The sequence below is a fragment of the Phacochoerus africanus genome, chromosome 5 (genome assembly GCF_016906955.1).
Source record: "Phacochoerus africanus isolate WHEZ1 chromosome 5, ROS_Pafr_v1, whole genome shotgun sequence".
Classification (NCBI taxonomy): domain Eukaryota; kingdom Metazoa; phylum Chordata; class Mammalia; order Artiodactyla; family Suidae; genus Phacochoerus; species Phacochoerus africanus.
The window spans coordinates 59,976,987-59,991,047 of NC_062548.1; the positions used below are offsets into that span (position 1 = coordinate 59,976,987).

At 39.7% G+C, this 14,061-nt stretch overlaps 1 protein-coding gene across 1 annotated transcript in view; it reads right to left on the reverse strand.

The window, feature by feature from the left end:
- The window catches only part of VWA3B (von Willebrand factor A domain containing 3B), a 222,067-nt gene that overhangs the window by 54,323 nt on the left and 153,683 nt on the right, over window positions 1-14,061 (reverse strand). Inside the window, 2 exon segments of the mRNA XM_047781500.1 lie at window positions 6,376-6,426; window positions 12,270-12,388. Coding sequence (XP_047637456.1) covers window positions 6,376-6,426; window positions 12,270-12,388 — 170 coding nt within the window.

A 14,061-nucleotide genomic window follows, 5' to 3' on the forward strand; every position in this document is an offset into this window, starting at 1 on the left:
TAGCCAAAATGATCTTGAAAAAGAAAGCCAGGGAGGCCTCATACTTCCTGATTTCAAAATGTCACAGTAGTCAAAACAACATGATACTGGCATAAAGACAGCTATATTAATCAATGAAACAGAATAAAGAATCCAGAAATAAACTCTTAGCTATATAAGAAACAGTCAAATGATCTTCATTAAGGGTGTTGAGACCTCACAATAGGGAAAAGGACATTTTCTTCAACAAATGGTGATGAGAAAACTGAATATTCACATGCAAAATAATGAAGTTGGACCTGTAATTTACATCAAGAAGTGTTAGAGAGGATGTAGAGAAACTGGAACAGTTGTGCATTGTTGGTAGGAATGTAAAATGGTGTAACCGCTGTGGAAAACATTTTGAATGCTCTTCAAAAAATTAAAAATAGAATTAACACATGATATAGCAATTACATTTCCATGTATATATCCAAAAGAATTTAAATAGGATCTTGAAAAGCTAATTGTACTCTCATGTTCACTGCAGCATTAGTCACAAAGCTAAGAGGTATAAACAATCATTAATGGATAAAAGGAAAAAGAAAATGTAGTTTATACATAAAAGAATACCATTCACCCTTAAAAAGAAGGAAATCCTGTCACATGTTACAATATGAATAAACCTTGAGGACATTATAAGCCAGTTACAAAATGACAAATACTGTATGATTATACTTCTGTGAGGAATCTAATGTAGTGAAACTCATAGAAAAAGAAAATAGAAGAGTGGTTGCCAGGCCTAGGGGTAGGAGAAAATGAGGAGTTTCTGTCCGATGTGTATAAAGTTTCAGTTTTGAAAGATAAAAAATTTCTAGACACCTGTCTCACAACAATGTTAATATAGTTAATACTAGTGATCTTTACATTTAAACATAGTTAAGATGATAAATTTTACATTATGTGATTTTGGCCACAATTAAAAATTAAAAAAAAAAAACAAAAACACCCTCCCTCTTGTTTCTTTCTACAGAGTTCCATTGCAGGCTTAAGGGATTTCTCTCCTTGATTTTTCATTCCCTCTTAACACCAACTTCCACAATTCTAAGTTTTTCTCCCTTATTTGATCTTGGGCTATAATTGTCTATGCACACACAGTATGACCATTACAAAGCAGATAGTTGAGGGCAGATGATCCCTATTTGCTTCAGCTCTCACCTTCCAGGCTCATAAGCAGAAGAGGCAGAAGAACCAAAGAGTTTATGTGGGTTTGACAAGGAAAAAATGAGCATCAGACTGATGGCACATAACTCACCGAATCCTTGCTTTAGATAGTGAGGAGGGAATGATGTCCTGAAAGATGGTGAAGTAGGAAAGTCAAGGAATTGCTCTTTTCAGCAATAACTGATAGAATTAACTATTTTGGAACTCTGGAATCTAGCTGAACATTTACAGCATCCAGGAGAATGCCTGATGAAAAGAGAGACTTGCATTTAAGTAAAACTCTGTCAGGTCATTGGCTGACCACACAGATAACAAAACAATACTTCAGTGAACATGCATGACAAGGAATATAGTCTGCAAAAAAAAAAAAAAAGTGGAAAGGCTAAACAGACAACTGTAGCAACAGACAACTTCATCGAGCAACAAAGCAATTGAGGAAGAGAATCTGATTTCCAGAGTTACTACATTATAATGTCCAAAATGTTTATTTCGCAACAAAAAATTACAAAGCATACAAAGAAACTTGGAAGTATAGCCCATTCACAGGGGAAAAAATAAATTGTCAGATGAAGTCCAGACACTGGATTTGGTAGAAAATGGCTTTAAAATAACTGTCTTAAATATACTCTTCTTTGTGAAGGAAACCATGGAAAAAAAAAAAAAACTAAGGAAAATCAGAAGAATGATGCATAAGCAACTAGACAAGGTCAATAAAGAGAAATTATGAAAATGAACCAAATATAAATTCTAGAGCTGAAAGGTAAATAGCTGAAATGAAAAATTCATTATAGGATTTTAACAGTAGATTTAACCAGGAAATAGAAGGAATCATCAGACTTGCAGATAGGTCAAATGAGATTACAAAGCCTCTGGAGCACAAAGTATACAAGCATGAAGAACAGAGTCTAATGGATGTATAAGATTCTATCAAGTTTACCAATATATGCATTATGAGAGTTCCAAAAGGGAGTGAGAGAAAAGGGAAAAAATACTGGACAAAAGTGAAATAGTGCCTCAAAACTCTCCAAACTTTATGGAAGATATAAATCTACACAATCAAAGAAGCTCAGCGTACTACAAGCAGAATACATGCAAAGAGAGCCACACTAAGACACATAATTGAATTGTTGAAAAACAAAGAAATACAGATAATCTTGAAAGGAACAAAAATGGCACATGAACAAGAAATCCTCAATAAGATTACAGCTGATTTCTTATCAGAAACCATGGAGTCCAGAAGGCAGTGATGTGTTATATTTAAAATGCTGAAAGGAAAAAACCCACTATCAACCAAGGATTCTGTATCTGGCAAAACTATCCTGCACAAATGAAGGAAAAATTAAGGTATTTACAGATAAACAAAAGCCAAAGGATTTTGTTGCTGGTAGACCTGCCCTACAGGAAATGCTGAAGAGAGCTCTCCAGGTTGAAATAAAAGGATGTGGGAAGGTAAATGACACCAACCGTTATGAAGAAATAAAGATGAATGACAAATATTACTATATAATATAAAAGTTGGTATTTGTCTTTTTGTTATGTAACTCCTATGTTGTTTCTTACACTATTTAAAAGATGCATAAAACAATAATTATAAATTTATGTTATTGGGAACCTAATGTAAAAGATGTAATTTGTGATGATAACAATATAAAGGTGGATAGAGCTGGATAGAAACAGAGTTAATGTATACTATTGAAAATAAGTTGATATCAATTCAAACTATGATGTTAACTGTAATCCAAATGGTAATCACTAGGAAAATAATGAAAAACTATGCAGAAAAGGAAATGAAGAGGGGTTATAACGACACATTAGAAAAAAAAACAAACACAAAACTAGGCAATATTGGAGGAATTGAGAAACAAACAAAAAAAAAAACAGTATGTAAAACAAACCACAATGGCAGAAGTAAGTCCTTCATTATCAGTAATTGCTTTAAATGGATTAAACTCAACAGTTAAAAGACAGTGACTGGCAGGATGGATTAAAAAAAAAAAACATGATCCAACTATATGCTGCTTTAAAGAGACTCATTTTAGACCCAAAGAAAATATAGGTTGAATGTGAAAGAATGGAATAAGATCCTCCATGAAATAACAACCAAAAAAGAGAGCTGGAGTTATTATACTCATATCAGATAAAATATATTTTTAGTCCTAAATTTTTATAAGAGAGAAAGAGGACATTTTATATTAATAAAAATTTCAAATCAAGAAGATATAACAGCTATTCATATATATATATATATGTGTGTGTGTGTGTGTGTGTGTGTGTGTGTGTGTGTGTGCCAATCAACAGAGCCCCAAAATATATGAAGCAAACTGACAAAATTGAAGGAAGAAATAGACAGTTGTATAAAAATAACTGGAGACTTCAATATCCCACTTTTAGTAATAGAACAACCAGGTAAAAGATCAAAACGGAAACAGAAGACTACAACACTCTATAAAATGACTAGATTTATATACAGAACACTTCACCCAATAACAGCAGAACGTGTATTATTAAATGTACATCAGTATTCTCCAGGATAGACTATATGTCATATAGCAATTCTCAAAATATTTTAAAGATCAAATCATATAAAGTATTTTTTCCAGCAGAGTAGAATGAAGCTAGAAATAATAGAGGTAAAACTGGAAAACTGGCAAGTACATATATAAATTTAATCACCACGGTCTTAACCAGTGGGTTAAAGAAGATATCACTATTAGGAATTGCAAATTAGAAAATAGTTTCAGATGAATAAAAATGAAAACACAATGTATAAAAACACAAGGGATACAGCAAAGCCATTGGTCAGAGGGAAATTTCTGGCTGTATATAATTGCCTTTATTAAAAAGGAGGAAAAAAATGGAGTTCCCATAATGGCTCAGCAGAAAATGAATCTGACTGGCATCTGTAAGGATGCAAGTTTGATCTCTGGCCTTGCTCAGTGGGTTAAGGACCCAGTGTTGCCGTAAGCTATGGTGTAGGTTGCAGACACGGCTTGGATCCTGTGTGGCTATGGCTGTGGCTAGGCCAGCAGCTACAACTCAATTTGATCCCTAGCCTGGGAACCTCAATACAGTGTGGGTGCAGCCCTAAAAAGGCAAAAGACAAAAAAAAAAAAAGGGAAGAAAGATCTCAAATCAATGACCTAAGTGTACACCTTCAAGAAAAAGACAAAGAGAAAATAAACCCAAAGCTAGAAGAAGGAAGGAAATATTAAAGATTAGAGCGGAGATAAACAAAAGAGAGAACAGAAAAATAAGAGAATCAAAAAAGTGAAAAGTTGGTTCTTCGTGAAAAAAAAAAATGAAGTTGGACCCCTACTTCACTCCATATACAAAAATTCATGAGATAGATCAATGACTTAAATGTAAGAGCTAAAATCAGAAAAGCACTGAAAGAAAACACAGTGTAAGTCTTCACAACCTTGTATTTGGCAACAGGTTCTTTGATTCAACACCAAAAGCATGAGCAATGAAAGAGAAATTAGATAGATTGATTTCCTAAGAATTAAAACTTCTGGGCACATTCATCAAGGATGTGAAAAGACCATCTACGGAATGAGAGAAAATACTAATAAATCATATATCTCATAAGGCTAAATCTCTATAATTCTGACAGCTCAGCAACAAAATGACAACTCAAACTACAAATGGGCAAAGTGTTTGAACAGACGTTTCTCCAAAGAAGATGTACACATGGCCAAACACACAAAAGGAATTTCAATATTACTGATCATTAAGGAAATGCAAATAAAAACCATAGAGATATTACTTTACATCCACTAGGATAGCTTTAGCTTTTTTTTTTTTTAGGGCCGCACCCATGGTACATGGAGGTTCCCAGGCTAAGGATCAAATTGGAGCTGTAGAGCTGCTGGCCTATGCCACAGGGACAGTAACGCCAGATCCAAGCCATGTCTGTGACCTACACCACAGCTCACAGCAACGCTGGATCCTTAGCCCACTGATCAAGGCCAGGGATCAAACCCACAACCGCATGGTTCATAGTCAGATTCATTTCTGCTGCCCACAATGGGAACTCCTGACTTCAGTTGTTTTAAAATAGGAAAATAACAAGTGTTGGCAAAGATGTGGAAAAAAAAGAATCATCGTACATTGCTGTATGTATGAGAGGGGGATGTAAAAAGATGCAGGCACTGAAAATACTTGGCTCAATATGTTAAACATAGAATTAAACTTGTGACCCAGAAAATCTACTGCTAGCTATGTACTCAAAAGAAATAGAAAACAAACGTCCACACAGAAACTTCTACATGAATGTATGTTGCAGCATTGTTCATACCAGCTGCACAGTAGAAACAAGTCAAATGTCCTTCTATGGGAGAGTGGATAAACAGACTGTTTATCACAGGCTGTATATACATACAATAGATTATTACTCAGGCATAAATAAGAAGGAAATGTTACATACGCTACAACTTGGATGAAACTTGAAAACATTAACTTTTTACATTAACTAACTAAAAGAAGCCAGATACAAAAGATCACATGATATATGATTCCTTTCATAGTATACATCCAGAATGTGCAAATTCACAGAGACAGAAAGCAGACTGGTGGTTACCAGAGGAGGAGAGGGGAATGAGGGAGGATTATCTAATTGGGTACCAGATGGTTACTGAGATGATAAAAAAGTATTGAAACTACTTTTTTGCAGGGGGAAGGGTTATGGCACGCAGCAGTTCAAAGTGGGATCTCAGTTCCCAGACCAGCAACTGAACCCACCTGGGCTGCATCAGTGAAAACGCACTAGACTAGCAGGGAACTCCCCAAAGAGGTGGTGGTTTGCACAACCTTTTGAATAACTTAAATACCACTGAATCGTACATTTAAAAACAGTTAAAAACAGAACATGATGTGAATTTCAGGATTTTTTTGTTGTTTTGTTTTTGCTTTTTAGGGCCACACCCCTGGCATATGGAGATTCCCAGGCTAGGGGTCCAAATGGAGCTATGGTTGACAGCCTACACCATAGCCACAGCAACACAGGATCCAAGCCACATCTGTGACCTACACCACAGCTCACGGCAACGCCGGATCCTTAACCCACTGAGAGATGCCAGGGATCGAACCCGCAACCCCATGCTTCCTAATCGGATTCATCTCTGCTGCACCACGATGGGAACTCCTTCACCAAAATTTTTAAAAATTTTAAAAAGAGAGAATGAACTGGCTTACTTTTTTTTTTCTTCTTGAGATAATGCTCGCCAAACAATTTTATTCAAGCGCCTGTTTAAAAAAAAAAATCAACAACTGTTTAGTAGCAATACTTCATTTCTTGACGAAAGGCTGACCCAGACAGGGAGAGCCTAGCTGTGTACCACTACTGCTGGACCATGCCGTTGTTACTTGCTGAAACAGATTGGATGTTGAGTGTCTCCCTCCCTCAGCATCATTGCAGAAGCCTCATGGCTTTGTGGCAATTGTGCTAAATATTAAAGGAGGGCACAGCTCTCAGCTCAATCAGGTAAAACCCAGGCTGACAAAAGGCAGTAAACAAACTGGTCTCATAATTTCTGCATGAAGATATTCCTAAACACCCACTATTTTTCTTCCTAAGGAAAAATATGAGTGTGCTCTTAGCCTGCCTTCTGTAGAGATTCCTCTGCCTGGATTCTCAGAACAACAACAACAAAAAAGGTTTAATAGGGTCATCAATAAGAGGATTGGCACCCACTTTAGAGATCAACCAGCCTGACCTCCTTGTTTTCCAAATGCGGCTGCTGAGAGGGACAGACAGATGAAGTGCCTCACTCAGTCAGCACGGTGAGCTGGCAAGGCTGAGACTGAAACTCATCACTTGGATACATTTGCAGAGAAATGCTGGGCAACCTGAGGGGAGAGAAGGAGGAGGCTGGAGCCAGTGCTTTCTATTGAGTAGTTACAGCTCCTTTTCTTGTTACTGATCAGTGGTGCTTTTTTCAGAGTTTCCAGCCCCGTTCTGTACTGTGACATCATTACCCAAATAGGCTTCCTAGAGTTTAGCGCACAGAACACTGGCTCCACAGGTTGCAAGCTGGTGTTCCTTGAAGACATAAAATTTCAATAAAACGGGGTGGGAGAAGCTGCCACTCCCTAGGAGGCAGGCTTCTAATCTGGGGACTCAGTGTCTGTGGCTCAGGGCTCAGGGAGCACCCTTTGGGTGGGGTTACCCTGCCCTGACCTTCCATCGCGGGCCTAGTCAGGTCATGCCAAGAGGATGTGGCACAGTGGGGAGGAGCACAAACTCTGAGCCAGGTGGCCTGGGCCCAAAGCTCAGTTAGCTTCTCCTCTGACTAGCTGGGAGACTTTGGGCCCATAGCCAAGTGTTTTGTAGAATGAAGATAATTATGGTACCTCCCTCCCAGCGCTGCAGTGTGGAATCAATGAGCAAGTGTGTGAATCACACACAGAACTGTGTCCAACGCAAGCCATCCCTCTGTAAATGACAGAAAGAGTCAGTAAGTGAGAAATAAGCCAGCGTTGTTTCTGTCTCCCTTGCAGTTTTTGGTTCTTTGGGGCCTATTTGGAAATTGGTTTTCTTTCATCACGTGGTTGATGAAACAATGATCAGGGCTTCTAAGACTTGTGTGCATTTCTTGGAAAAAAAATATTTAAAAATCTTGTAAAATCGAAACCTTAAAAGTGGAGGCAGTAGCGTGGGGAAGCTGGGAGAGTAGACAAGGGCTGGGAGCTACACGGATCTGGGTACAAACGTCTCCACTTTGCTGCTGTGTGATCCTGTTACCTAACTTTTTGAAACTGTTTTCTTATCAGTAAAACAAGGATAACACCACTCACCCTTGGCATTGAGAAGATTAAAAACTGTATATATACAGTGACCGTGATAACTAATGCTTATTCCCTCCACGTTCTGAAGAAAGGCAAGGCTTAGAGACTCAGAAGTAGTTGGTGAATGTGGGTTCAAGGGGCTGGTACACATCTCTAGTTTTGATTTGATTCTTTACGAAATATTTTTCAAGAGTGCATTTTATTATTCCCCTATTTTCCATCTTCACTGAACTATTTCAAAGCACACAGGGCAGAAAAAGCAAGTGGGGAGTTCGTGTTGTGGCTCAGTAGGTTAAGGACCTGACACAGCATCCATGAGGACTCAGGTTCAATCCCTGACCTCACTCAGTGGGTCAAAGATCCATCATTGCTGCAAGCTATGGTGTAGGTCACAGATGCAGCTGAGATCTGGCGTTGCGGTGGCTGTGGTGTAGGCCAGCAGCTGCCATATGCTGCAGGTGTGGCTGTGAATGAATAAAAAAAAAAAAAAAGAGTAAAAGAAAAAGGAAGTGGGTGTGGACTGAGGCAGCGGAGAGGGAAAGCCTCTGAGTGTGTGGATGCAGGCAGTCCCTGTGGGGGTCTGGGATATGACAAACCACAGTTTTCCTTTTTGTTTTCCAAGAGTGAAATCTGGTTGAGCATTGCCTTGACTAGTCTTCTCTACCTCCAGTTTGCAAATCTGCTTGTACCAAGTGGCTCATGTGCAAAGAAACTTGTGGGAAAAAAATAATAATAAATAATTAAAAAAAAAAAAAAAGATACTTCAGAAGTCTAATCAGCAGCCAGAGCAAATTAGAGATGATTAGCAGGGGTTATTATGCCAGATCCCCACACCAGAACTGACGCTTCTCCTGGGAATCTGAGGGCTGTAACCTTGATCTCAGATTCCTAATCAACAAAAGCTGTGGAAAAATCACTCCAGAACCCTGCCCAGGTAATCCTCACTCAGAGCTTATGTGCAGGCACACAAAGCCAAAAGGGCTCCCTCCACTCTTAAAATATTGAGCCAGGAAGAATCCTGCACATGGGCACTAAGTGTGACCAAAATAACTAGTTTATGTCACTATTTTGGCCAAAGGACTGTGAGCTTCCTATTTACTTGGTCATCCCTAACCATATGGACATAGGGTTATATCTATGAGAAACTCTTTAGAAGGGTTTTATTGGGGATGAGATGGTGATAAACCAAGTTTCATTAATTACTTTTCATGTTCTATTTTTTTTGGGGGGGGGGGCCATGCCCTTGGCACATAGAAATTTCCAGGCCAGGGACTGAACCTGCGCCACAGCAGCAGGCCAAGCTGCTGCAGTGACATTGCTGGATCCTTAAACTGCCATGCCACAAGGGAACTAGACTTTTCATATTTGGCATATCTTTAGAAAGATGGAGCAAGATGGAAAATGGAACTGACATTTCTAGTAGCAAAATTCTTAAATACTATTGAAAACAGAAGATCAAAAAATTTTGTTCTGTATAATATTAATATTATTACATAACCACATTAAATTCATTTGAAATAAACATCAAATTAATAACACCAAATAATAATAATTCAATCAGTAATATTAATCATATTAAAATTAATGTTAATAATGTTCAATATCATTTTATTTATTTATTTTTATATTACTCAATGAATTTATTGCATTTATAGTTGTACAATGATCATCATAATAAAATACAGTATAATATTTACCTAAGGATATTAAAAGCCTTTTCCAAATTCACTCTTTGGCAGTAAGAATTGGGACAAATCTCTACAATGTCTGTATTTGGGTTTTGCCCTTAATGAAGGACCCTCTTCTGCTTGGGGAGGGAGAGTCCCTGTCCTGGAAACCCTTGGGAAAGGGTCAATTCAGTGGGAAGAGCTGTGTGACTCTTAAACTCCTAGTATTTATGGTTATTTTAGCATCAGCAGATTCAGGGAATTAGAGAAGTAATTAACATTGTTGCTGTTTCTATACTATTTACATAACCCTCACAACCGCCCTGAGCTAGAACCCTAAAAGACAAAAAGACAAAAAAAAAAAAGAATCTGAAGCTCACAAGTGTCACATGACCTGCCAAGTAGCTGCCAGAGCCAAGAATGAAACCCAGAGCTGCCTGACCTCAAAGCCCCAGCCTGTGGCCCTGCACTAGGCTTTCACAGACCAGGTAATTACAACACTCAAGTATGTGAATGAGGCAAACAAATTAAATTATAACATGAATGATATTATTATATCACATGTTGAATAACTGAAATGGATGAATTTTGTCATTAGATCAAATTCCAATTAAATTGCAACAGTCAAATATATACATAATGACACCTGTGCAGAAGAGAAGACCAAGGGGACAGCAGGTAGGCCAGCCCCTGCCCTCAGGGGTTGACATCCTCACATGGAGACAGGCCTGTGCAGAAGCTGGGTGTGTTCCAAGGGCCACATGCAAGGCAGGTGGTGGAGAATAATGGGGGAAGGACCTCACTAGGGAGGGCCACTGGCGTTGGGACAAGAAGCAATGAAAGACAGGAAAGCCAGGGGGCAGGAAGAGAGGCAGGAAGAGAGGCAGTGGAGTTTGGAGGCAAAGGAAGGCAGAGAAGAAGGGCAGAGCCCCTGAGAGAGGGAAACTACAGACCAAAGCCTCTGACTCCAGGTTGGGGGGGGTGGGTTAGGGTGAGCCCTGGCAAAGCTAGCCTGCCTCTGAGAGAAACCAAGGAGCCACAGAGACTCAGAGAAGTCTTGAGGAGCCCATGGAGGAGGCTGAAGCAGCCCCTGTGAGACAGCCCAGTGCTGAGGCCAAGGCAGTCAATAGCTCAAGTGGGAGCCAACTTAGAGATGCCTGCGAGGGGTGTGAAGCTGAAGAAGCCTGAAGAGGATGCGAAGGGCCAGCCTCAGGGCTGGGTCATGCCCTCCAGGCAGCACAAGTCAGGTCTTAGACTTTATTCGAACACACACTAGATGTACTGCAAAATGACAGCAGACCAGTAAATGCTACCTGAGCCACTTCATTAACTTTCAGGTACTTTCTTTCATTTTCCCCACCCACACAGTAGTAAATGAAAATCCAATTGCACAGCAAGCTTCTAGAATCAAGAATAGGCTTGCCTGGAGGAGCTGGGTAGCTCTGAGTTTAATTAAGCATGTGCATCAAGGATGAATTCCATGCAGCAGGGCTGGGAGGGGAGATGGTTAGAGAGCTGGGAGAGGGTTAGACTTCAGCCCCAGAGCTGTGCTCTCCACCAACACTCTAAGCCTGGCTTCTGGGTCAGGCCCTAAAGAGCCAGGCCCCAGGAAGGGCCTGGGACTCAAGGCCCCTGGATCTCCTCCTTCTGCCTGACAGTCGCCTGCAAACCCTGCCATGGTGTTATCTGCCCTTTTGAAAAGAGGCCCTGGAACAGAGCACTAACACAGTGACTATTTAACAGTACAATTTTCACTGTGGTCAACTTGGCCATCTCTTTGATTTCAATACAAAAATTGTTGAAATAATAATATATGTCCATGGTCTCATTATTGTTAAGTTTTACTGGTCACTTTATAGAATGTTGGATGCTAAAATGGCCCAATTCACTCTGCTTAAATGGAGACAAGCCAGACCTGGGACCCAATGCTTGCACCTGGAGAAACAGCTTCTTGAGCAACAAAATACAAAAGAACTATAAGAGACTGAAAATAACTGTGTACATACACAGCTGGGGCAAATTATGCACAAGAAGATACAAAAAGACTAAAAACCCAAGAGCCACTTATGAAGAGCCAGGAGCAAAAGCAGGTACTACGCATGCTACCTGCACATGACACCACAAAAGGGGTGAGCAGACCACTTAAGCCATCCCTCTGGCTGGACCCCTGGACCAGCCCTACCTTCACCCCAGATAAAAAACCAGCTTACCCATGCTCCATGCCCCCAGGAGCGAGCGAGCAAGGGAAACTGTTGTTTGCTTGTTTTCGCTGCCTCCTGCTGCAGCCTGAATTTTTCTGTCTGGCCTCTTATCAATTTCTATTGATTAAGGAGGCCAAGAGGCCTGGACGGTAATAAGAGGAAAGCTTTAAAAAGTCCATGAAAACATGTGATTTCTACAGAGTTTGGAAAGGGAAGATGGTTTCTTGAAAACTCTGCTGGACCTGTTCAAGTAATGTGCTTAATGCTGTGCTGGTACAGAGGAAGCCTCTGATGTTATCTGCTGCTGCTGTGACTATCCCTTAGGGACAATTATCAAATAGCTGCTCCAGATGAAACATCTAAGTGAAAACAAGAGAAAACAAACCAAAACTAAGTCCTCATCCATTAAAGAGCAGCCAGGAGTAATACTCACTTTTCATAGGACTTAATGGCCTGTTCCACTTTTTGCTTGTAGATATCGAGCTTCACTCCTTGGGGGTTAATTAATGTCATCTTATTTGTGCCATTGCATACATGTGCCACAGGGAACACCTATAGGTCAAAGCCAAAAAGTGTCACTTGATAGGGTAACCCGGGCCTTCGAAAAGATAACTAATGGCTGTGTGGCGTGTTTTTCTGACTATAAAATCAACACATTATATTTGTAGAAAATATAGAAAATTTAAAAAAAAAATCAGAGATATCATTATTAATCTTTCCAGCTTTTAAAACTATATATTTTAAAAACCACCACCACACACACAAAAAAACTGTTGCAGGAAACCCTAATCAGAATCAAGTATTATCTTCATAAGCTTCTGTCAAATAAGCTTCTGTCTCCAATAGGGGACGACAGGTAGAGAGGGAAACCTAGGGAACTTTGGGAGATGACTGTGTAAGTTAACAACTGCTGAAGAAAGCCATCAGAACGAAGCAGGCCGACCACAAATAAAAGCACAAGATATGCCTTAGGTCATTACCCTTATGACCAATGTTAGGAGTTTAAGGACCACCCTTCTGCAATTTGAATAAGCACCTTGGGAATTCCCATCGTGGCTCAGCAGTAACAAACCCAACTAGTATTCCTGAGGTCTTGGGTTCAGTTCCTGGCCTCACTCTGTGGATTAAGGGTCTGGCATTGCCATGAGCTGTGGTGTAGGTCACAGACACGGCTTGGATCCTGCATTGCTATGGCTGTGGTGTAGGTGGGCAGCTACAGCTTAGATTGGAATCCTAGCCTAGGAACTTCCATATGCCTCAGGTGCAGCCCTAAAAAGACAAACAAGACAAAACAAAACAAAACAACCCATTGACAGTCCTAGTTTGACCCTATAGGGTCAAATACTCTCTCACCAGATATGAAAGAAGAAGTGGTCTTTTCCACACTTCCCTAGGATTATAGAAAGGTAGCCCACCTAGTCCACGGAGCAGAGTCTCCTTGCCTGCCGGCTTGCATCTCTCACAAGGGTCTTATCTTAATAAATCTATTTCTTGCCTATCACTTTGTCTCTCATTGAATTCCTTCTGTACTGAGGCACAAAGAACTTGAATCTCAGTAAGTCCAGACACCAGGTGAGTGATTCCAATTTGAAAAACATGGGTTCAAGTCCCAATCTGGGTTCTGGCTAGGTTCAAATCATAAGTGTTGTTAGTTTAAATTGTTGCTACTTTGTAAGTTACTAGTTGGGACAAACACATTTTTCACATATTTATTTTAAACTTGATTTTCATGTGAGAATATCTGATTATAGTCACTATCTTCTGACCATTTATCAATTTATAAGAGATTCTTATATATGTCAAATAAAGTAGGTTTAGTGATTAATGAAATCACATTCTGAAGAACAGAATGAGAGGGCAAATTTTTAAGTTCTTTCTGTCTGCCTCTGATGCTTGCTTCTGAGTTTGGAGATGTTTCTGATTCCATTAACAGTCCCTGTAATATTACACAATTTCCTGTTTGTGTATTCCCTTCCTCTCCCTGGGAATGTAAGCTCCGTAAGAGTAGGAACTTTGCTGCATTCACTGCTGTATTCCTATCACCTAGAACAGTGCCTGGCCTTCAATGAGTATTTGTTGATAAATGAACAAATGTATATTCACAAAAAGGTACGTTCCCTATCTTTTTTTTTTTTTTTTGGCCACACCTTTGGCCTTGGGAAGTTCCCAGGCCAGGGACTGAACCTGCACCACAGCAGTGACAATGCTGGACCCTTAACCCACTG